Below are 22,947 nucleotides of genomic sequence, written 5' to 3'. Positions count from 1 at the left end.
TAGTGGAGTCGGGAGGTAGGAGCTGTAGTGGAGTCGAAGGGAGGATCGAAGGTAGGATCTGCAGTGGTGTTGGAGGTAGGATCTGTAGTGGAGTCGGAGGTAGGAGCTGTAGTGGAGTCAAAGGGAGGATCGAAGGTAGGATCTGTAGTGGTGTTGGAGGTAGAAGCTGTAGTGGAGTCGGAGGTAGGATCGAAGGTAGGATCTGTAGTGGTGTTGGAGGTAGGAGCTGTAGTGGAGTCGAAGGGAGGATCGAAGGTAGGATCTGCAGTGGTGTTGGAGGTAGAAGCTGTAGTGGAGTCGGAGGTAGGAGCTGTAGTGGAGTCGAAGGGAGGATCGAAGGTAGGATCTGTAGTGGTGTTGGAGGTAGAAGCTGTAGTGGAGTCGGAGGTAGGAGCTGTAGTGGAGTCGAAGGGAGGATCGAAGGTAGGATCTGCAGTGGTGTTGGAGGTAGAAGCTGTAGTGGAGTCGGAGGTAGGAGCTGTAGTGGAGTCGAAGGGAGGATCGAAGGTAGGATCTGTAGTGGTGTTGGAGGTAGGATCTGTAGTGGAGTCGGAGGTAGGAGCTGTAGTGGAGTCGAAGGGAGGGATCGAAGGTAGGATCTGCAGTGGTGTTGGAGGTAGAAGCTGTAGTGGAGTCGGAGGTAGGAGCTGTAGTGGAGTAGAAGGGAGGATCGAAGGTAGGATCTGTAGTGGTGTTGGAGGTAGAAGCTGTAGTGGAGTCGGAGGGTAGGAGCTGTAGTGCGGTGCTGGCAGGAGTTGTAGGTTAGGATCTGTAGTGGTGTTGGAGGTAGAAGCTGTAGTGGAGTCGGAGGTAGGAGCTGTAGTGGAGTCGAACGGAGGATCGAAGGTAGGATCTGCAGTGGTGTTGGAGGTAGGAGTTGTAGTGGAGTCGAAGGCAGGATCGAAGGTAGGATCTGCAGTGTTAATGCGAGCTAAAATAATTTTCAGGGTTAATTAATACAATAAAGCTACAATAACGCGTTAACTTGTCCAGTCCTAATTTTTATAAAATCTAAATCTAAAATCAAGAGAAGTATTGTAATATAACATTTTAATTTTCATGTTTTTACATGCTGGTGGATGGACTGTAGTTGTAGTAGTTGGTGGTGTAAATGACGTTGAAGTTCGTGCTGTTGTAGTTGTAACCAGTGCTGGTGAAGATGATGATGTAGTTGGTGCTGGTGTAGGCGGTGTTGTAGTTGTAGTCATTGTTGTAGTCAGTGCTGGTGTAGGTGGTATTGTAATAGGTAAGGAGATAATTGATGTGGTAGTTGTAGTATTTGTAGCCAGTCCAGATGGAGCGATTCCAGTTTGAGCTGTGGAATTAAAGAAACATTTGATATCAACAATCAGATCATCTGTACTGTTGAATTATCATTCCTGATGGTGCAGTGCTTCTCAGAGTCTCTCAAAGTGATTGTAATTAATGAAATCAATGGTGGATCTAATTTTGTATTGAAAACAGTCAAAATCTGACACAGATTGCAGTAGCTGATGTGAATGTTACCTGTGGTTAAACAGCTGATTGTGGCGAGTAGACAGCCGATGAGAAGAACAGCAGGAGGCATCCTACAGATTTAGTGTTTGTCAGACCTCTGCTAGTGATGTTTTCGCTGTGCTCCTCCAGATCTTTTTCTTTTAACCCATCGTGTGTCTGTCCTGCCTCCTGACAACACACTTGTGTCAAAGTCAAATAAATCAAAATCTGATTCTTATGTACAGAGATCCTGAACTACTGGATTATTTCGCGATGCTGTCAGAATACCTGATGAAGGCTGTTGCCAAAATGCTTCCAGGCTTGACAGTCAACAGGACGTTCGGTTTGCTTTTAAATAATAAAAATATAAGTGAGTGAAGAAGACACTTTGGAATGTGTTGCTCATCGTTGCTACTTTGTAATGCTTGTCAATCATAACTGTTTTATTTACATTGGCTAACATTCAAGGACTGGGCAAAGTTATTCATTTTATGACAGATCATTCTTTCTTTCTGCTTGTCTGATAGACTGTGTGAGCTTAAAGGGGTCATGATGCGATTTAAATTTTTCCTTTCTCTTTGGAGTGTTACCAGCTTTTGGTGCATAAAGAAGATCTGTAAAGTTGCAAAGATTAAAGTCTCAAACCCAAAGAGATATTCTTTAACGACACGTTCTAACACAAAAACAAAGTGTTTACGCTCGCATGAGGTGGTTTTTCAGGCAATGGGAAAAAGGAATAATTCACAGAACTGCAATGGAAACGTTTTTTTCACGTTTACAGGTCACATGGCGTATGTAAAAAGTCATATGATCATTCTTCAATGTACTAAAACCTCCAAGAAACACCTTATACGTGGCCGCTCTTCAGTATAAGGGGCTTTCGCTACCATTAACGCTTAGACAATTTACACCGAACACATCTGCGATGCAGTGCGGCTCTGATACGACCACTGAAGCTGATTGCGGTCACTAGTCAATGCTTGCGTTTATTCCAGACGCGCCACGCACTTTTCTGAAGTGGCTCTCTGTGCTAGATACACGCCTACGCCTCCTTTGAATAAATATAGCCAAAACCCGTCAAAATCTCACCAAAATCCATTGCCATGACTTATCGCGAGAGGCAAAAGGTTACGTTTTAGTCGCATAACATTGGTTAATGGAAACGCCGTCATTTGGCAATACTTTTTTATTGACATTTATAAAACATCGCCAAAGTTTTGCTCAAATCTGTAATGGAAACGCGCCTAATGTTCATGCACGGAGCTCACTTCTAACGAGCTGATTATCTGAATCAGTTGTGTTAACAAAGAGAGACGTGCAAAATATGCAGAGCTGGGGGGCGCGAGGACTGGAATTGAGAACCACTGGTGTAGAGTAGAGCTTGTTGCTTGTCGTTTCTCTGATCAAAAATCCAGACATGGTTTTATGTTTACATGGTGCAATGCAACGCAACATGTAAAAACACAGTATAAGTCATTATAATCCATAATTATGTCCCCACTGGATGCAACAAATGGCTCGTTTGTAATGGGTTTTATTGTTTTTGTCTTGTCTCGCTGGTGGTCTGACCAGGACACGCATCACAGTATGTTGAGGGGCGTAATATTTCTGTAACACGCTTGAGCCATTCGGCCAATCACAATGCACAGGATAGCTGGCCAATCAGAGCACACCTCGCTTTTCAGACCGATGAGCTTTGAAAAAAAAACGATGCGTTTCAGAAGGCGGGGCATAGAGGAGAACAATAATGTACAGTACTGTATGTGGAAAATAATGTGTTTTTTGAACCTTAAACCGCATAAACACATTTCATTACACCAAATACACAAAATAATGTTCTTTTTAGCAACATCATATGACCCCTTTACTGTTTTAAATTGTTTTATGCACTAAAAGTTTTGTTAGCGATTCAATGCTCACCATGACTAGTTTAGAGCTTTTATGAACACTTATACTGTTAGTGCTTCTAAGCAATTGAAGAGAATGCAACCCACATATGCTGAAATGCTTCTTTCTCAGTGAGAGATATTTGGTTTATGCAACTGGCCTAGTTGGTTACTCTTAAGTAAAGCTTGGCCACATGAAAGATGTTTCTTACATATGAAATGAAATCTTATTTGCAATGCAGAAAGACATTTTTTAAAATGAACGAATTAATAATTGATGCATTTATAAAATCTTTCAAAATTTGAGCTTTTAAAACTACTACTTGCTCATACTTCTTTCTTATAACTACTTGAAACTTAAAACCTTTAGATGTAAAGCTCCAGCTTCAGACTGAAAACTTAAATGCAGACTTAAAGCACTTTAAACCTTCAAAGTTAATTGTTTGGGTTGACAAGAGTTTGTCATCATGGGTTAATTTTCAAAATGTAAAAAAAAAAAAAAAAAAAAAAAAAAAACAGCAGGGGTTTCCCTGCAGTGCAAATGAATGAGGAACAAGGAATTACATTAAAATCTGACAGTTCTTTGCACATTTTTTTCATAGTTTGCTTAAGGTATATACAATGCTTGTATGTTTAAGATTCAAGCACAACAAAAAAAAATTATAAGAACTTTAAGCAAATGCAATGCTTTTGTTGACAAGTCACCATAAATATTCAGATCTCATATTAAAATAGTAAAAGTCCTGCATCAATGAGGATTTATTCATTTCTGTTCCTCTCAGCTGATTTCTGTCTTAGTCACATGGTGATAAAGGCTTAACTCTTGTGACCTCACAAGAGTAGATGTCAGTATTATTCGCTCTTAAGAAACTCTCATATTATTACAGGATTTCAAAAGCAAATATAAGTAATTATCATATCTAATAAAGAGAACAAAATTCTACAAAAGTCTGATATGTTTACATTTTACAAATAAATGCTACTTACTAGTTATATTGTGTGAAATAATGTAAACGATATTAACTGATGTACTTTTATGGTTTAGAACAATAAGCAACAATGTAGGATTTCTATTCAGGCACAGAATTGAAACCTTAAAAAGTTCTTTCAGCCAATAAAATCAACAATGTAGGATTAAAGGGCCTTTGTAGTATCAACTCAATTGTAACTAAATTTTATGCTGCATTTTAAGAAAACTAAAACTAAATCTTTAAAAAAAGTAATTACTTTTATTAAAATATTAACTGAATTAAAATAAAAATAAATTACCAAGATTATAGTATATATATATATATATATATATATATATATATATATTATATATATATATATATATATATATTGTAACTGTATTTCAGTGATACAAAAATGAAAAAGTATTCATACATCATGTAAAAATATTTCATAAATGTAGTGAAATGTGATGGAAAAAAGGACACTTTTGCTGATGTCATGTTCAAAGGTCAGCAAATTATCTGAACCTCTCTTTTCTGCTTTTTCACTGTATTGCACATAAGCACAGCATCAATCAAATTTTCAAAAATGCATCTTGAAATGCTGCACCGTGTGAACAGCACTTGATGCAAAATAGCCCTTGATACCTGACACAGAATAATATAAATAAAATAAAGAAGTGGAAAATTTACCTGTCAGTGGCAAAGTGTTTGGTTTTGTGTAATTGGTGGTGTTTTTGACTAGATATATGATATTTATTAAGTGTTCATAAATCAGAATGTAGAATATAGTTAGCAAATGATTTCAGCACAGATTTCAATCACTTTTCCTAATTCAGTATGAATGTTTCTGAATGCATGTGAGGCAGGTGGGTTTGAATTCAGGGCAGCAGTCTTTAAATCTCAGACAAGCAACATCACAATAACAATTTTTGCGATGACGGTTGTTATTCAATCCAGAGCAGCACAGATCTAGTTTCGCACAACTTCCATCTATGACAGAAAAATCATACACATCAGTTAATGTAATTTCATACAAAAGAATATATGCCATTGGCACTGATTTAATCACACAAACACACACAAAACACACACACACACAGGAGCCTGAGTTGTAATTGTAGTAATAAAAGTTGTCGCTGCATTGGTCACTCCAGGCTGTGTGGTTTCTAGGATGACGGTCACATCACTGAAGTCACTAGTCTCTGTAATAACTAAAGTTAGAGAGCTAAAGGTTGATATGTAGCCAAAGAGCTCCATCTGAGCAAGACATGACTTATACACAATTAGAACAAGGACATATTTCTGTGCATGGATGTTTTTCACTAGTGGAATTAAACTGCATGTATAATCACATTTTTAAAGGACAGAAATGTGATGTGCCAGTTTAGAGTTGGTTTCTATTGCAATATAACATATAAATATTCAGGTTTGTGGTGGTGGTGTAGTTGTAGTTGTAGTTGGTGCTGGTTTAGGTGGTGTTGTAGTTGGTGCTGGTGTAGGTAGTGTTGTAGTTGTTGCTAGTGTAGGTGTTTTTGTAGTTCTAGATGGTGCCAGAGTAGGTAGTGTTGTAGTTGGTGCTAGTGTAGGTAGTGTTGTAGTTGGTGCTAGTGTAGGTAGTGTTGTAGTTGGTGCTAGTGTAGGTAGTGTCGTAGTTGTAGATGGTCCCAGATAAGGCAGGGTTGTAGTTGGTGCTAGTGTAGGTAGTGTTGTAGTTGGTGCTAGTGTAGGTAGTGTTGTAGTTGTAGATGCTGCCAAATTAGGCAGGGTTGTAGTTGTAGGTTGGTGCCAGAGTAGGCAGTGTTGTAGTTGGTGCTGGTGTAGGTAGTGTTGTAGTTGGTGCTAGTGTAGGTAGTGTTGTAGTTGTAGATGGTCCCAGATTAGGCAGGGTTGTAGTTGTAGTTGGTGCTGGTGTAGGTAGTGTTGTAGTTGTAGATGGTCCCAGATTAGGCAGGGTTGTAGTTGTAGTTGGTGCTGGTGTAGGTAGTGTTGTAGTTGTAGATGGTGCCAGAGTAGGCAGGGTTGTAGTTGTAGTTGGTGCTGGTGTAGGTAGTGTTGTAGTTGTAGATGGTCCCAGATTAGGCAGGGTTGTAGTTGTAGTTGGTGCTGGTGTAGGTAGTGTTGTAGTTGTAGATGGTCCCAGATTAGGCAGGGTTGTAGTTGGTGCTAGTGTAGGTAGTGTTGTAGTTGGTGCTAGTGTAGGTAGTGTTGTAGTTGTAGATGCTGCCAAATTAGGCAGGGTTGTAGTTGTAGTTGGTGCCAGAGTAGGCAGTGTTGTAGTTGGTGCTGGTGTAGGTAGTGTTGTAGTTGGTGCTAGTGTAGGTAGTGTTGTAGTTGTAGATGGTCCCAGATTAGGCAGGGTTGTAGTTGTAGTTGGTGCTGGTGTAGGTATTGTTGTAGTTGTAGATGGTCCCCAGATAGGCAGGGTTGTAGTTGGTGCTAGTGTAGGCAGTGTTGTAGTTGGTGCTGGTGTAGGTAGTGTTTGTAGTTGTAGATGGTGCCAAATTAGGCAGGGTTGTAGTTGTAGTTGGTGCCAGAGTAGGCAGTGTTGTAGTTGGTGCTGGTGTAGGTAGTGTTGTAGTTGGTGCTAGTGTAGGTAGTGTTGTAGTTGTAGGGCTGGGACAATAAATCGATGCAGAATCGATTTGTGGATCGATTCTTAGATTTTCAGAATGCATTGCGATTCCTCTGGAATCGATTCTGAGCTTAGATTTTAACAGCAGATGGCGCTCTAATCTAGTTTTTTTCCACACACTCAAATTCTCATGAAGAAGAGTGCTAAAGAGCAGTTGTGTTCGGCTGAGTCATGTAATTTCACCTCAGCTTAGAATGCTTTTATGACACAAGATTAATGTAAACAGCCCACTGTGAAAACCTTTTCGAATTTTAGTGAATTAATATTTTAGGTTCAAGCGTGTGTAAGGATTTGGAAACAAGCAGAGTATGGCTGTTTCTAAAGCATGCAGTGCCATCTGCTGATCAAAACTAAGTTCAGAATCGATTCAACAAAGAATCGCGATGCATTCGGAAAATCTCAGAATCGATGCTGAATCATTTCTCGATTCGCGATGCATCGATTTATTTTCCCAGCCCTATGTAGTTGTAGATGGTCCCAGATTAGGCAGGGTTGTAGTTGTAGTTGGTGCTAGTGTAGGTAGTGTTGTAGTTGGTGCTAGTGTAGGTAGTGTTGTAGTTGTAGATGGTGCCAGAGTAGGCAGGGTTGTAGTTGTAGTTGGTGCTGGTGTAGGTAGTGTTGTAGTTGGTGCTGGTGTAGGTAGTGTTGTAGTTGTAGATGGTCCCAGATTAGGCAGGGTTGTAGTTGTAGTTGGTGCTGGTGTAGGTAGTGTTGTAGTTGTAGATGGTGCCAGAGTAGGCAGGGTTGTAGTTGTAGCTGGTGCTGGTAGTCTTGTAGTTGTAGATGGTGCCAGAGTAGGCAGGGTTGTAGTTGTAGTTGGTGCTGATGTAGGTAGTGTTGTAGTTGTAGATGGTGCCAAATTAGGCAGGGTTGTAGTTGTAGTTGGTGCCAGAGTAGGCAGTGTTGTAGTTGGTGCTGGTGTAGGTAGTGTTGTAGTTGGTGCTGGTGTAGGTAGTGTTGTAGTTGTAGATGGTGCCAGAGTAGGCAGGGTTGTAGTTGTAGTTGGTGCTGGTGTAGGTGGTGTTGTAGTTGGTGCTAGTGTAGGTGGTTTTGTAGTTCTAGATGGTGCCAGAGTAGGCAGTGGTGTAGTCTGTGCTGGTGTAGGTGGTGTTGTAGTTGAAGTCTGTGTTGGTGTAGGTGGTGTTGTAGTTGCAGTTGTAGTCGGTGCCTAAGTAGGTGGTGCTGTAGTCGGTGCCTAAGTAGGTGGTGTTGTAGTTGGTGCTGGTGTAGGTGGTGTTGTAGTTGGTGCTGGTGTAGGTGGTGTTGTAGTTGGTGCTGGTGTAGGTGGTATTGTAGTTGGTGTTGTAGTCGGTGCCTAAGTAGGTTGTGTTGTAGTTGGTGGTGGTGTGTGTGGTGTTGTAGTTGTAGTTGTAGTCGGTGCCTAAGTAGGGTGGTGTTGTAGTTGGTGCTGGTGTGGGTGGTGTTGTAGTTGCAGTTGTAGTCGGTGCCTAAGTAGGTGGTGTTGTAGTTGCAGTTGTAGTCTGTGCCTAAGTAGGTGGTGTTGTAGTTGATGCTGGTATAGGTAGTGTCGTAGTTGTAGTTGTTGCTGGAGTAGGCAGTGTTGTGATAGATAGAACTGAGGAATGAAAGACAATTAGAGAATCAAGGAACCTGAAGCGTTTACAGACTGCGAAGCGATTGTTGCAATAGGTTGTGCAATATTAGCATTAACTGATGTGGTAGTTTAGGCTATATAATGGAAACAACAGTGCAGTGTAATTATTCTGTTTTTTTCTGAAACCTCTTTAGCACTGAATCATCATTCCTGATGGTTCTTAAAATCTCTCAAAGTGATTATAATCAGTGAAATCATTGGTGGATCCAGTGCCGTCCTTAGTGAAGTGCAACTGGTGCAGTCGCACCGGGCCACATGGCGAATCAGTCCATTTTTTTATTCGATTTATTTATTTTTTTTAACTGAAGCAGAGTAAACTGGGCCAAATGCTCCATTTGTGTGTTTGAATGTTGGTATGTGGTCAGTCAGTGTGTTCACACTGGCATCATCAGGTTGAGCTCAGGAACTGATCACCAGGTTTTGGAGACGTTCACAGATGCTCTGATGTTATATTCTGTCTCTCGTGTCATCAAACTCTGTTCCTCTGAAAGGTGTGATAACTTCTTTCTAGCACTTCCCCGTCTGTGGTCAGATGCCTCTAAACATCAAACGAGAGACAAAACAAAGTGCTTAAGTGTACAGCTACCTGCTAAATCATCCACCTGTTTTGCAAATACTCTCTCTCTCTCTCTCACACACACACACACACACACACACACACACACACATGCTCATATACAAAGTTCTAGGAGATTTGCATCCAAACCTCACCGGAGAGAGCTTCCTGATAAACTGAACGCCTCATGCACTGTGGTAAAGTCCAATTATCTATATTTATTTAATAAATTGCATGGTAAACATTTAGGAATCCAGGCATAGAAAAAATAAACACACATCATAAAGAGAAATCTTCCCAAAAAACAAACTCAAATCTCACTTTTCATAGTTTGCATCAAACATACACAATGCTTGTGTTTAAGATTAAAACACTAAAAAAATTATGTTTGTGTACAATGCTTTTATTGAACTGTCACCATAAATAATCAGATCTCATATTCAAATAGTAAAAGTCCAGTGAGAGTTTATTCATGTCTGTTACTCTTGGTTGATTTCTGTCTCAATCACATGACGGCTCAATTCTCGTGCATGCTTGTTTGTTTTTAATATAAAAAAGTTATTCTTCTACAAATGTAAACGCACATTCACACCAAAAGTGAAATAAACACGCCGCAGCCTGAAGAAAGTGTAAATTCACGTCTGTACAGTAGAGGGCGCAGCTCAAACAAATTGCATGAAGAATATGACGTAGGAGAAGAAAGTTCAACACTATTCAGCAATAACAAAAATGAAACACAAATGTAATTTTTATGGTGGCTGAGAGCTCAACTTGCTGCAAATAGAAAAAACACCTGCAAATTAAGAAAACAACTTCTATTTGACAACACGCGCTGCAAATGCTCACAACACAAACAACTAAACGCACTGCAAATAAAATTAGTTTGTGTTGTGAGCATTTGCAACACGTGCCGTCAAACTGATGAAGATGTTTTCTTGATTTGCTGGTGCTTTTTCTATTTGCAAGTGTTTCTGAAGTTGCAGCATGCTGAGCACTCTCGGCCACCGTACATTTTTGCATTATTAGTATATCGGATTTCTTTTTTCAAACAGGTAACGCCAGTTACTTTGTTTTCCCATTTATTGACTAACAGGTCTCCTGTCCCTGTGTTGAGAGAAATCAGCGAGAAATTGTTGAACTTTCTTCTCCTGCATCTTATTCTTCATGCAATCCAGAATAGCAGCACAGCTGAAAGGTTTGTTTGAGCTGGGCCCTCTACTGTACAGAAGTGAATTTGCATTTCCTTCATCCTGAGGCTTAATGTTAGTGTGAAAGAGCTTTTACGTTTGCCAAATGTTGCATTATTTTCCATAAAAAGTAACTAAGTAGGCCTAATGCAATTAGTTACTTTTTTAGGGAGTAACACAATATTGTTAAAGTAACTTTCCCCAACACTGTTTATAACTATGTAGCTTCCCATCACCGGTAAAGTATATTTCACATGTAGTGCAAGTATGTGAGCTGGATGCATTTAAACAGTCAGAAATGCTCCTCTCACATGAAGCAGCGCAAACCTGACGCTCTTCTTAAGTGGATGATTCCTCAGCCAAAACCTCCACTTCCAGATTAGTGAGCAATGTCAGAACATCTGCAAATACAATGATGGTAAATGGTGAAACGGTGAAGGTAAAATTTGATCTACACATTGATACATGCAAAAACACACACAGGTGAATTACCTTTGGGTGGTGTTGGACTGCGGGTGAATGGAGGTAATTAATGCACTGGAGTTAATTGGAGTGGCTGCAGTTATGGTATAGAAAACTACACAGAAAGTTAGAGATGACACGAGCGTTAACATCTCTGTCTGTGTATGCGGGTTCTTACTGCAGGTGCTGTTGAGGTCGGGGCAGCAGTCGCTGAGCTGTCTGCAGGCCTCGTCACAGAAACAGCCTCTGAAACAGTTGTAGTTTGTGCCACTGCAGCACAGAGACGGATGTGAACACGTCTCTACATGAGCAGTGCAGACGTCAGTATACACTCACTAACATTATTCTAGCATTATGAATACACTAGCACACAAAAGATGAAACAAGCTTGTAAGGAAAATAACATTATCTTCTGTGATTTTTTTTTTTGTAATGTCAATATTTTAAAAAAAAATGTAGTGGAACACGATCATTGAAACAAAAAGTCTGCCTCTAATATGATACAGATTTTTTTTTTTTTTTTAAAGAAATAGAAAACATACCTTTTAGTGGCAAAGTGTTTGTGCTGTTGGTGCTGTTTTTCATCAAAAAAAAAAAATTCCAGAATAAAACTGAAAAACTGTATTCAACCAATAATAATCAGTAATGTTTCTTGAGCAGCAAATCATCATATTAGAATGATTTCTGAAGATCATGTGACACTGAAGACTGGAGTAATGATGCTGAAAATTCAGCTTTGCATCACAGGAATAAATTACTTCTTGAAATGTGTTCAAATAGAAAATGGTTATTTTAAAGTATAATAATGATTCCCTCTTTTTACTGTATTTTTAATCAAATAAATACAGCCTTGGTAACAAATAGATACTTTTTTCAAAATCAGCAAATCTCTTACCAACCCCAAACTCTTGAACCTAGCTGACTTTACAGATAAAAATAGGATTTATAAAATAATATAATTAGATTTTACATGAGTATAAATAAATATGATAACTTAATAATTTTTGCCATTTATATATTCCAAATATGCAAGACTTTATAATTTACTTGTATCTTAAATTAGACAGATCTGTTGTAAAGCATTACAAATAAGTTATATGAGCTGCTCACACTGGTTTAGTAAAACAATTTTGATTAGATGTTCTCAGAAAGTGATAAAGGACACATTTACAGCATGTTTGTAAGTTACATATCTTTCTGTATTAAAATAATGTGTTTACTTTACAAACTGGACCAATTAATGGTTTGTTTGTGTGTGTGAGTGTTGGTAGATCATGTGGGCATTCAGTGTGTTCACACTGCCATCATCAGGTTGAGTTTAGAAACTGATCACCAGGGTTTGGAGACGCTCACAGATGGTCTGCTGTGATGTTGTCTCTCGTCTGGTGTCATCAAACTCCCTTCCTCTGAAAGGCTTGATAACACTTCTTCTTTCTTTCACCTTGCTGTCTGTGGTCAGATGCTTTTAAACATCAAGAGGGAGAGAGAACAAAGTGCTTTAGTAAACTTAGAGCCGGTTGAAGGTCTTTCTGTTATTAACAGGGATAATCAGCTACCTTTTAAATCATCCACCTGCTATGCAAATACTCTCTCTCTCTCTCTCTCTCACACACACACACACACACACCTCCAGCACGCTACTTACTGGACTCACATTCAAAGTTCTGGGAGATTTGCATTCAAACCTCACAGCAGAGAGCTTCCTGATGAACTGAACGCCTCATGTATCATGGTAAAGTACAGTTATTTATATTTAGCTGTATGTTAGACATTTAGGAATACATTTGAAGATGAAATTAACATGTTATCGGCATTTGATTTGGTTTTAGGTGCTACAAACACTGTTTTATAGGTGAACATAAATGTAATCATAATTTGAGGTGGCAACATTACCTGGAATTATCTAAGAAAGATTAGATAGTTTTTACTTTTAGATTTCTGCTTTTCTACTTTAACACGCTAATGTTTCAGCTCCTCATTCGCAGTGAATAAAACACCACATTGTTCTCTATCTGATGCATTTGAACCACCTATCAGATAAAAACCGGAAAATAGCACAGTTTCAGCTTCCTCTTATCTAGTCATTCCAGTTACGACACTGTTTTGTTTTGTGCTGTCAGTAAATGCTCATTTTTGCACTTAAATTTTTTTTTCTAGATTACATTTAATGCCTTAAACTACTTATATTTATGTCTTTACCTTCAGTCAAAACATTACTAAACCTGTTTGTATATCTTTAAAGTACAACTTTGCTTTTATGAATTAAATAGTTAAAGTTATCTGCTGTGTTCTCCCTCTGATGTATGTGTAGCAACAAAAGAGAAGTGAATAACAATGACCTACAGTATTTGTGTGTATTTCTAACCAAGATAAGCAGTTGTGTGATTGAGTGTTGACAAATTAAATATTATTTATATTTATAATAGTACATATAGTGAAATGTTCCATCGTCCTATAGCATTTCTATACTCTCCAGCCACAAACATTTACATAATCTTTTAATATCCGGCAACACCAGCTAGCAAAGATCAATGCATATTGTTCTTGTTAGACTTTAAGTGTGTTTTGGTCACCCAAAGAGAAGCTGTACTGCTCACGAAATGATGTTTGCTTCATTTTTAGAGTTTCTTTGGGAAGTTGAAACCATCTCTACTGTAAGTACTAAAGTCATTTTTCTTCAAACATTACATTTTTATCCTCAGAATCTTGCATAGCCGTCTAATTGACCTGTTATTTTTCTTCTGTACAGACATAGCGGGCCACCAGCTCCACCGAGAAGAACAGGTGCTTTGAAATCAACATGCCGTACCTGTGTAAAAACATAAGATTAAAACATCTATAGAACAAACATTAGGATTTTAGGTTAAAACAAGGGATAATTTGTGACATGCTATTTCAGTTTTAATCACCTTTTAGCATACTGCAGTTTAAATATTTAATACATTAATTATTAAAAGGACAAAAAATATGTAGCTTCTAAATTAATATGAGGTTATATCAAGTGTACATATAAGAATAATACATGTTTGGCTGTTTACAAAAGCAAAAACAAGTTAAAATAACGGTGAAAGTCAGCTAAAGTTACATCTTTAAAATATGAGTGATTAAAATGTAAATAAATACAGCCTATAAACAACACCTCAGGTGTTTTAAACATGTACAAACACACATAAAAAACAACCAGTCTAGACCTTTTAAAAGGCAGAAAAGCTGGTTAGTCAAATTAGGCGCCATATTTAATTTACCGCGGATGAAAATGAGGCGGGATCGGCTTACAGTATTTACATTGGCACACACGCTGTCCTCCTAGATCAAGTGATTTCACAACTTTGAATAATATTTTATGGAGGTTTTTATCTACCGTGAGTTTAGTGCTCAGAAAAAGGTTTCGGAAGTCAAACAAACCTAAAAGCAGTATCAAATATGGCGCATTGCATTTAAATGTTAAATGCAATATATTATTGATCTGTAGGACTTTTTTGTTTCTTATTTCATGTGATCTCGTTACAACTTTTCAATTCTTTGTAGATAACAGTTCTGGATATGGCTGGCCAGAAGGGGAATTTGTAAGTATTGTACATCACTTGTCTAAACACACAAACATACAAAGTTAAAAGGTGTGGGAACATTCATACTTCCTGTTGTGTCTCCAGGAGGTATCACTTCCCTTACTGTACTAATAGATAACAGCTGAGAGCTGTGAGGTCAACAGTTTGTTAGTATAACAAACTCAATCTCACATTACATGGCATTTTCTCAGAATCTTTGAAATATTGTTGGCACATCGCAGCTACTTTTGAATGATCGTCAGTATAAAACAATGTTTCTCTTGCCCCTTAAATGGCTAATCTGAAGCATAATTAATAACATCATTGCATATGACTATTAACTTCTCGTGACCCGATTAAGGATGCATTGAGCTTCTTTTATACACATCTGATCAATCTCAACCATTTTCAGGATGAGGAAGATAGTGACACATATGAAGCTCCACCATGTGAACGTCCCACCATTAAAGTCCAACCGCGCCAAGTAGAGGAGAATGTTTACCTGGGTATCTATCTATCTAGCTATCTACTTAATGTGATAGTATTTTAGTGTCTAATGTAGTGTTTGTTGTTCTCAGGTTATCCAGATCGAAACCCGAACCCTGTTATTCCCAAAAGACAGGCCGCACCGCCGCCACGACCGGCCAAGATCCCCCCGATAGGGAAAAGCGTGGTAAAACATCTAAATTTAGCCTTTATTGTGAGTTAATTTCACAGAAGAGGGTTGTGTAGCTTTTAGATTCAGCTGTGTGTTTATTTTTCTCCTAGAAGCCAGAGCCGCCTCACGATCCGGAGGAGTTTTACATCGACCCCAATGACAGCAAACGTGAGTCTCTCAAAAAAACTAAAAAAAACAAGCTCATAAATTAGGAAAAGAAAGAAGCAGTTTATTGATGCATGATCAAGGATTTATCCGAGAAAGAATACGGTAAAAACAGTAAAATTGCTAAATGTTATTATAATTTAAAATAACTGTTTTCTTTTTTATTTTATTTTATGTTGTAATTTTATTTATTTGTTTGGCAGCTGAATTTTCAGCATCATTACTCCAGTCTTCAGTGTCACATGATCTTCAGAAATCATTCTAATATGATGATTTGATGCTCAACACATTTCTGATTAGTTGAAAAGTGCTACATAAATAATGGTGACTTTTGCTGATTAATATTTTGTGGAAAATGTGATGCATTTTATTTTTCAGGAAATTCTCTGATTAATAAAACGTTGAAAAGAACAGGATTTATTAGAAATAGAAACTATTTGTAGCATTTTAGTATGTCTTCACTGTTACTTTTGAACAATTTAATGCATCCTTGCTTTGTAAAAGTATTAGTTTCATTCCAAACAGTCTTGTTGAGTTTTGCACGGTAGTGTACTTCATTGAAAAACGGATGGCCTAATCTACAATAAAACTCTTCAACTTAATATTTTCTAGCTCCGGAGGTAATACGTAAAGATAAACCGGGTAAAAAAGCCCCACCTAAGAGACCCCCGATGAGACCCCCACCGGCTCCTCAGCAAGACGAAGGTCATTTCAACGCTATGTTCACAGATATTTATATCGGATACTACAGTATTATTTGATGACACACTGCATGTTTAGTTACTGTACTCTCTGATCTTCCAGATGTTTACTTGGACCCAAATGAAGGGCAGGTAAACATGACTGAGCATCCAAAATGATACAGAAAAAATATCAGATATCGTGATCATTTTAATTTAACTTTATATTTGTTTCTGTCAGGATGATGATGATACCTATCTAGAACCTGTAGCAGGTCAGCGCTCCACGTATTTATAACTTAAAATGGTTTTATAGAAAGATAAAGTGACTTGAATCTCATTTGTGATTCATTATTTGATCTTTTCCAGAACCTCCTGCACCCCGAAGCCCGGCCCGTATGCCATTGCCTCCTAAAACTGTAGGACGAGACCTGCCACTACCAATGTATGTATGTCTAAATCAGGGTTATTGTCATAAAATAAAACCACTTTTGAAAAAAATAAATTAAGGATTTGTGTTACTCGAAATAAAATGTTATATTCGGCTAGTTGCCAAAGCGGCATTTCTGCATCTAAAATTAAACTAAAAATGTATTAAAAAACTATAGATATAATTAAAAAAAAAAAGAAAAACACATAAAAATATTCAATTTGAAAGATTTTTTTTTAATTTTAAATTTTAACATTTATTTAAAAAAAAGTATTTTAGTTTGCTTGTAAAAAATAATATTGTTAAAGTATTAAATACAATTCACTGAAATATTAAGATTATTATTTGAGTTTTGAGCAACAGATTAAGCCATTGATGCTGATATTGAGTTAAATTGTAAATAAATAATAATTAACTAAAATTAAGAATATTTTTACTCAAAGTACATTAATGTGCATTTTGAAAAAGTTTTTTCTAGAAAAATATATATAAAAAAATGTAATCAAATATCAGTTTGAAAGATTGTATGTAGTTGTTTTATTATGTATTGTTAAATTATTGCATAAAGTATTAGTATTTTAAATCTTATTATTTTTGAGTTTACCATAAATATAATCTTTGATACCGATTTGGTGTAAAATTATAAAAAAGTAATAATTAACTATATAAAATGAAAAAGCTAAATACAAAACTAAAAAATCATTCAAAATATTAAAGCTATAACAGTATCTAAATGATACTGAAAATAATGCTAGCCTCAATTAATTTATTACAGACTTACGTTAAAATTATAGTATTTGATAATTAGTTATTTTGCTTACTGTTCTTAGCATCACCTTTATGCATTTAGCAACTTTTATCTCAAAGAACTTACAGTGCATTAAATATGCATTTATATTAATCAGTATGCATTATTTGTGTTCCCTAAGAATCGAACCCATAATATTAGTGTTGCCAGTTCAAGCATCACACAAATGCACAATGTAAAGGAGCAACCCAAGTCACGTCTAGAAACCAGAATAATCATAGAGAACCTAATGGGGAAATTATTTTTTGTTTTTGTTTTGTTTTTTAGAAACCACTCCGATCGTCCCGATAGTGACTCTGGTTTGCTAAACCTTGTTTAATAATACCATTTCTTCTTGTCTTACAGAATGAAGCCTCCTGTTCCCAGAGCCAAATCTGTAAGTACTAGTTTTACACACATTCATGCATTCATTACAGTGTTCTTCTCCTGAAGGAAGTGATTAATCTGTTTCCTCAGAGTTCGGTCCTGGTCGGTGACTCTGTGAACAAAGGTTAGATTGTTGTTTTGTTTTAACCCATGCATGATGATATAAACTCACATGTACAGTTTCATTTGACGTCCTCTTCGATCGTTTAGTTCTGCCGCCAGAAGTAAAACGTGCCACGTTCTCTGGCCAGCTGCCACCCGCACTAAACAGCAAACCAGTTCCTCCCATCATCCTCCCCAAAGAACCCAAACCCAGGTGAGTCTGTTTACAGCCTAAAATCAAAAGAGAAAAATAACTCATTCGAAGCACGTTTTAGTTTTTTTAAGATTGCATCGTGACATCATTTTCATGAAAATGTCTTCAACTCTCTGGAGTAGCTATTTCTCTGTACTCCACTGATTTTTAATTAATGTCATGTGAAAAACCCCACAATATTTAAAACATTAGGGAAAACGCGAGTAAAGCTCATTGTTGTGTTTGTTACATTGCTTTTTATTTGTGCTGAATTAATAAAACTAAATAATATATAATTTTTCTAGCATTATTTAAGTATCATTTGATATACTATTATAGTTTTTGTTAATATTTTGTTTTTATTTTTAATTTCAGTTAAAGGTTTAGTCATTTAAGCTTTAAGCTGGGCAAACAGTCACGTTGCTTTCTTTATGCAAATTTTTTTTTTTTCTGTTTTTGTGGTGAAATATAAGATGCACAGTATTGGGAGCCTATTTTGGGTACAGTAAGATTATTTGCATAATGATATTATTTTCATGCAAATGTCTCCAATCCTGTACTATTATTAGATTTTTTTTTTCATTTTAATTTCAGTTAAAGTTTTAGTAATTTTTTTTGTTAGTTTTTTTTGTCTACTGGTTACACAAAATCTTTTCACACAATTTCTGAAATCTCACACAAACACCAGAAGCCCACAACAAATCTGCAAAACCATGAACTAATTCTCAGCCTTTGCCTCAGTTTTCAATTTCATAACACACTTTTTGCAAAACACAGAGGAATTAATATTATGGCAAAAGTGTTCGCAAATGTTTGTTTTTGAGATGTGTTTGTGATAATTGAATGCAGTGCTTGCAAGAGATGCATTTTGTGTGTGCAATTCTTGGATTTGTGTGTAAAGTTTTATTAAGTTTTAATTAGTTAATTTAGTTTTAGTTATTTTAGTGCTTGGCTGAAATTGAGAAACATTGCTTTGTCAACTAGCTTTTTACCCTTTATTTCAGTTAATGTTCATGTTATTGCAAGTGTCAATGTTTTTATGGTTTTAGATAACAGTAATAATCCTGTATTTTTCATTAAAAAAATATATATATATTTTTTTTAAATTAACTTTTGTGGTCAGTATGGGTTTAATAAAGTTGCATTGCTTTCTTTATGCAAGAGAATTTCTTTCTTTTTGATTTTAGTCATGAAATATAAGATACCCATTTCTTTGTGACATTGCTTCTTCACTTTCTGAGCAATGTCTGTTATAATTCAGTCTACAGGCTTTTACTTGCATCATTTGTAAATCGAGACCAAACTGTATGTATGAGCATATTTTCTTATCCACTGACAAACTCAAATGCAGTAAATATGTTGTTTTTCCAGTCCTCCTCCTCCTCCATCTCTGGACAGCACAGGTGAGCATCTGTTATTTACATTTTTTGTTATTCTCTCAAAAATCTTAATCTTTCGGTGTAACTAACTGTTATCGTATGTCACATGAAAACAATAAGAATCATTCATAATTTTTCATATAATTCATTCATGTTCTTTCCTCAAACAGCGCTTTCTTTTGGAGCAAAGCCAGTCGCGCAGGTAAACACTACAGACACAATCAGGGTTTGTGATTGGTGACAAATACAAATGGTGGCTGTATTCCATCACTGATTGGCTGACGGTTTTGATCACGATCAGGGGGCGGGGCTACAGGACAAAGAGTGGTTTGCTGGAGTCTGTGAACGTAAGACTGCGGAGGAAACCGTGCTCAGGATTAACAAGGTGTGTCTATTTAAATATAAATATTTACACTTTATCTAAATGCTGTGTGTTTATTATCTAAATGGCAATGTTGTATTCCGTCATATTGTTTAGAAATTAATCAATAAGATAAATTACTAAAAAGATGATACTTAAATGTAAAATGAATGAAATATAAATATTTACATTTTATTTGAGTGCTGCATGTTTGTCATCTAAATTCAGTTCTATTGTTCTGGAATCAAGCAATAAAATAAAATAAAAAATAAAATGAAATCTAACGTAAAATGACATGAAATCTCTGTTTGTGTGTGATTTGTATTTTGGCATGTTTATCCTTGGAATGTTCATTTGAATCATATTGTTCTGAGATTAAGCTACTAAATATAGTATAAAATAATTAATAAAAAAACAAAATTAATTTAATTAATTAATTAAATTAATTAAAATTAATTAAATGTAAATGCTTCATGCTTATAATCTAAATTGGAATGTTCTGTTGAGTTATACTGTTCTTAAATAAAGCAGTAAAATAAAATAAAAAAATTATTTTTTTTATTATTATAATATTTTTATTATTTTTTTTGTATTGTTCTGTTTTTTTTTTTTTTATGTTTTTATTTTGGTCATTAGTAAGTCACTTTGGATAAAAGCATCTGCTAAATGTCTAAATGTAAATGTAAAATGACAAAACTGCATTTATGATTAAAAATAGCACTGTTTATAGGCGATTTGTATTTTCTATTTAGTTAAATGCTGCATATCTATCTTCTGTATGTATATAGTTAACATTCACTAGTTTTGGACAGTGTACAGTATATTTGTCATGTGTGTGTTTTTGGCAGGACGGCACGTTTCTGGTCAGATACAGCAGTTCTCAGAATGACCGTCAGCCCTTCACGCTGGTCGTGTTTTACCGGTACAACGTGTACAACATCCCTGTGCGCTTCCTGGAGGACTCGCAACAGTACGCGCTCGGAAAAGAGGGCAAGAAGACAGAAGAGGTAGAGGAGGAGAGGAAGATCTGCTCCTGTCTTGTGCTCTGTGTTATGTGTGACAACAGTCAAGTGTCTTTGTGCAGCTGTGCATGTGTTCACATTTACATTTATGCATTTGGCAGACGCTTTTATCCAAAGCGACAAACAATGCATTAATTTTTTTTCAATTAATGCATTCCCTGGGAATCGAACCCATGACCTTAGTGTTGCCAGCGCCATGCCCTAATGTTTAGGCTCAACTTATTTCATAGGCCAAATAATTTTTTAAATGTATCATTTAATGAAATGATGTTTCACACAATTATTTTCAGAGGGATTGTTGAAATGCTTGTGTTTTGGCTCAAGCTCAGTCTCGTGTGGCCGCAAAAACTCTTCCCTCATTGCAGCTGGAGGATTTGATGCTTTCTGGCAAAGTCCTGAAATACTTTTTGAAACGCCTTAGGGATTTTTTTTTTTTTGGTCTAACATCTATTTTCTAAATAATATCACATTAAAGCAAATCACTTTGAGTTTGAATAATAATATAAATAATAATTTTGATTTTGACATTTTCATTTTAGTTAAAGTTTTAGTAATTTTGTAGTTTTTGTATACATGCATTTATTGGGGTGTGTGTGTGTGTGTGTGTGTGTGTGTGTGTATATATATATATATAATATATATATATATATATATATATATATATATATATATATATATATATGTGTGTGTGTGTGTGTGTGTGTGTGCATGTACATAGTTTTTATTCATTTTTGTTTCAGTTTTAGTTATTTTGGTTATTTTATTACATCAACTTTAACAACATTAAAATGAGAAATCCTTGGGAACTAGTTGAAATAACATTTTATTTTATTTCAGTTAATGTTTTTTTTTTTTTTTAATGGCTTTTAAATTACTTTAATTTTAGTTGAAGATTAATATGTACTTTATCTATATTTTGCTTTGAAATGTTTTTAAATTTTTTTTTTAAATGTGACCCTGCAGCACAGAAGCAGTCATAAGTAGCACATGTATATTTGTAGCAATAGACAACAATACATTGTATGGGTCAAAATTATTGATTTTTCTTTTATGCAAAAAATCATTAGGATATTAAGGAAAGATCATGTTCCATGAAGATATTTTGTAAATTTCCTACCGTAAATATATCAAAACTTCATTTTTGATTAGTAATATGCATTGCTAAGAACCTTATTTAAACAACTTTAAAGATGATTTTCTCAATATTTAGATTTTTTTGCTCCCTCAGATTCCAGATTTTCAAATAGTTGTATCTCAGCCAAATATTGTCCTCCTAACAAACCACACATCACTGGAGAGATTATTATTCAGCTTTCAGATGATGTATAAATCTCAATTTTGAAAAACTGACAATTAAGACTGGTTTTGTGCTCCAGGGTCACATTTATTGAATCATTTTTGACATTTGTGTGTGTGTGTGTGTGTGTGTGTGTGTGTGTGTGTGTGTATATATATATATATATATATATATATATAAAATATAGTGTATATGTATGTGTGTATATCTATATATAATGTTTGTATATGTACACACAAAATGATTCAAAATGTCAGAAATAAAAATATATAAGTAAATAATAAATAATTGTGTGTATGTGTGTGTATGTGTGTGTGTGTCTGTGTGTGTGTATGTGTGTGTGTATATATTTTCAAAAGTTATTGATCTGTGTGTGTTTTGCAGCTCTTCAGCAGTTTGCAGGAGATGATCTCTCATCACATGAAGAACCCCATCCTCCTGATCGATCGTAAGAGTCAAGCTAAACACAGCACGCTCCTCTCACACCCCGCCCGGCCCTAACGCTCTCGTCCCGCTCTCATTTCAACCTGCACCGCCTGATACTGACCCTGAAATCACACAAACACTCACTCATACTCTGCCTGAGTTATTTATTACATGATGTTTGTAATGCAGTCCGATGTTCATAGTATGTCTTGTGCTTCATGTCTGGGGATTTTTGAATTTTTGGTGACTATGTAGTGTTCAGTAAATAACTTTAAAGTCTATACATATATAATGTTTACAGGACAACTCGTGTAAATTAATTAATAAAGAAAGAAAAAAACAACAACATGTGACCTCTGGCATTTTTTTCCACACTAACTTTACAATCAAATTAAAACAAAATTACAGAAACTGAAATATGATTAAATGTGGGTTTTGTAAAGATACTGTCCTTTGAAACTATAAGCTAATCATAATGTTAAGTGTTAAAGCAGTACAGACGGGGTACTTTTTGATAAAGTATTTATCAACATCGTGGTACTTTTTTGCATATTAATGCAGTGTGATGTTTACATGATGGATCCTTGAAATGTTGATTTATACGTCAAACAATACCATGCTACTTTATTATGTTTCATGTGTTTGTTTATGAAGTGATATTAGCATTTACTGAAACTATTTAAACATTTGTTTATTGAAATCAATGTTAACAAAAATATATAACAACTTAAAAAGTTAGTTT

At 35.9% G+C, this 22,947-nt stretch overlaps 1 protein-coding gene across 1 annotated transcript; it reads left to right on the top strand.

Moving 5' to 3' along the window:
* Positions 1-12,153: 12,153 nt before the first annotated feature.
* LOC109053488 (B-cell linker protein-like) lies at positions 12,154-22,543 on the top strand. The gene is made up of 19 exons (XM_019070868.2): positions 12,154-12,502; positions 13,393-13,424; positions 13,520-13,554; positions 14,299-14,336; positions 14,731-14,824; positions 14,897-14,991; positions 15,087-15,144; positions 15,754-15,846; positions 15,946-15,974; positions 16,063-16,096; positions 16,191-16,266; positions 17,405-17,435; positions 17,516-17,549; positions 17,636-17,741; positions 19,092-19,123; positions 19,270-19,301; positions 19,401-19,484; positions 20,309-20,467; positions 22,164-22,543. The coding sequence occupies exons 1-19, from the start codon at positions 12,230-12,232 to the stop codon at positions 22,278-22,280; spliced, it is 1,452 nt and encodes a 483-aa protein (XP_018926413.2). The 5' UTR covers positions 12,154-12,229; the 3' UTR covers positions 22,281-22,543.
* Positions 22,544-22,947: the final 404 nt, after the last annotated feature.

This window comes from Cyprinus carpio, chromosome B8, assembly GCF_018340385.1.
Source record: "Cyprinus carpio isolate SPL01 chromosome B8, ASM1834038v1, whole genome shotgun sequence".
Classification (NCBI taxonomy): domain Eukaryota; kingdom Metazoa; phylum Chordata; class Actinopteri; order Cypriniformes; family Cyprinidae; genus Cyprinus; species Cyprinus carpio.
This window is presented reverse-complemented; position numbering and strand designations above follow the sequence as displayed.

Coding starts and splice junctions, on each gene's coding strand:
- LOC109053488 (XM_019070868.2), top strand. CDS start 12,230: ATGCTTTTAAACATCAAGAGGGAGAGAGAACAAAGTGCTTTAGTAAAC. Junction 15,847..15,945: donor GGCTCCTCAGCAAGACGAAG/GTCATTTCAACG, acceptor CTGATCTTCCAG/ATGTTTACTTGGACCCAAAT. Junction 17,742..19,091: donor CCCAAAGAACCCAAACCCAG/GTGAGTCTGTTT, acceptor TTGTTTTTCCAG/TCCTCCTCCTCCTCCATCTC.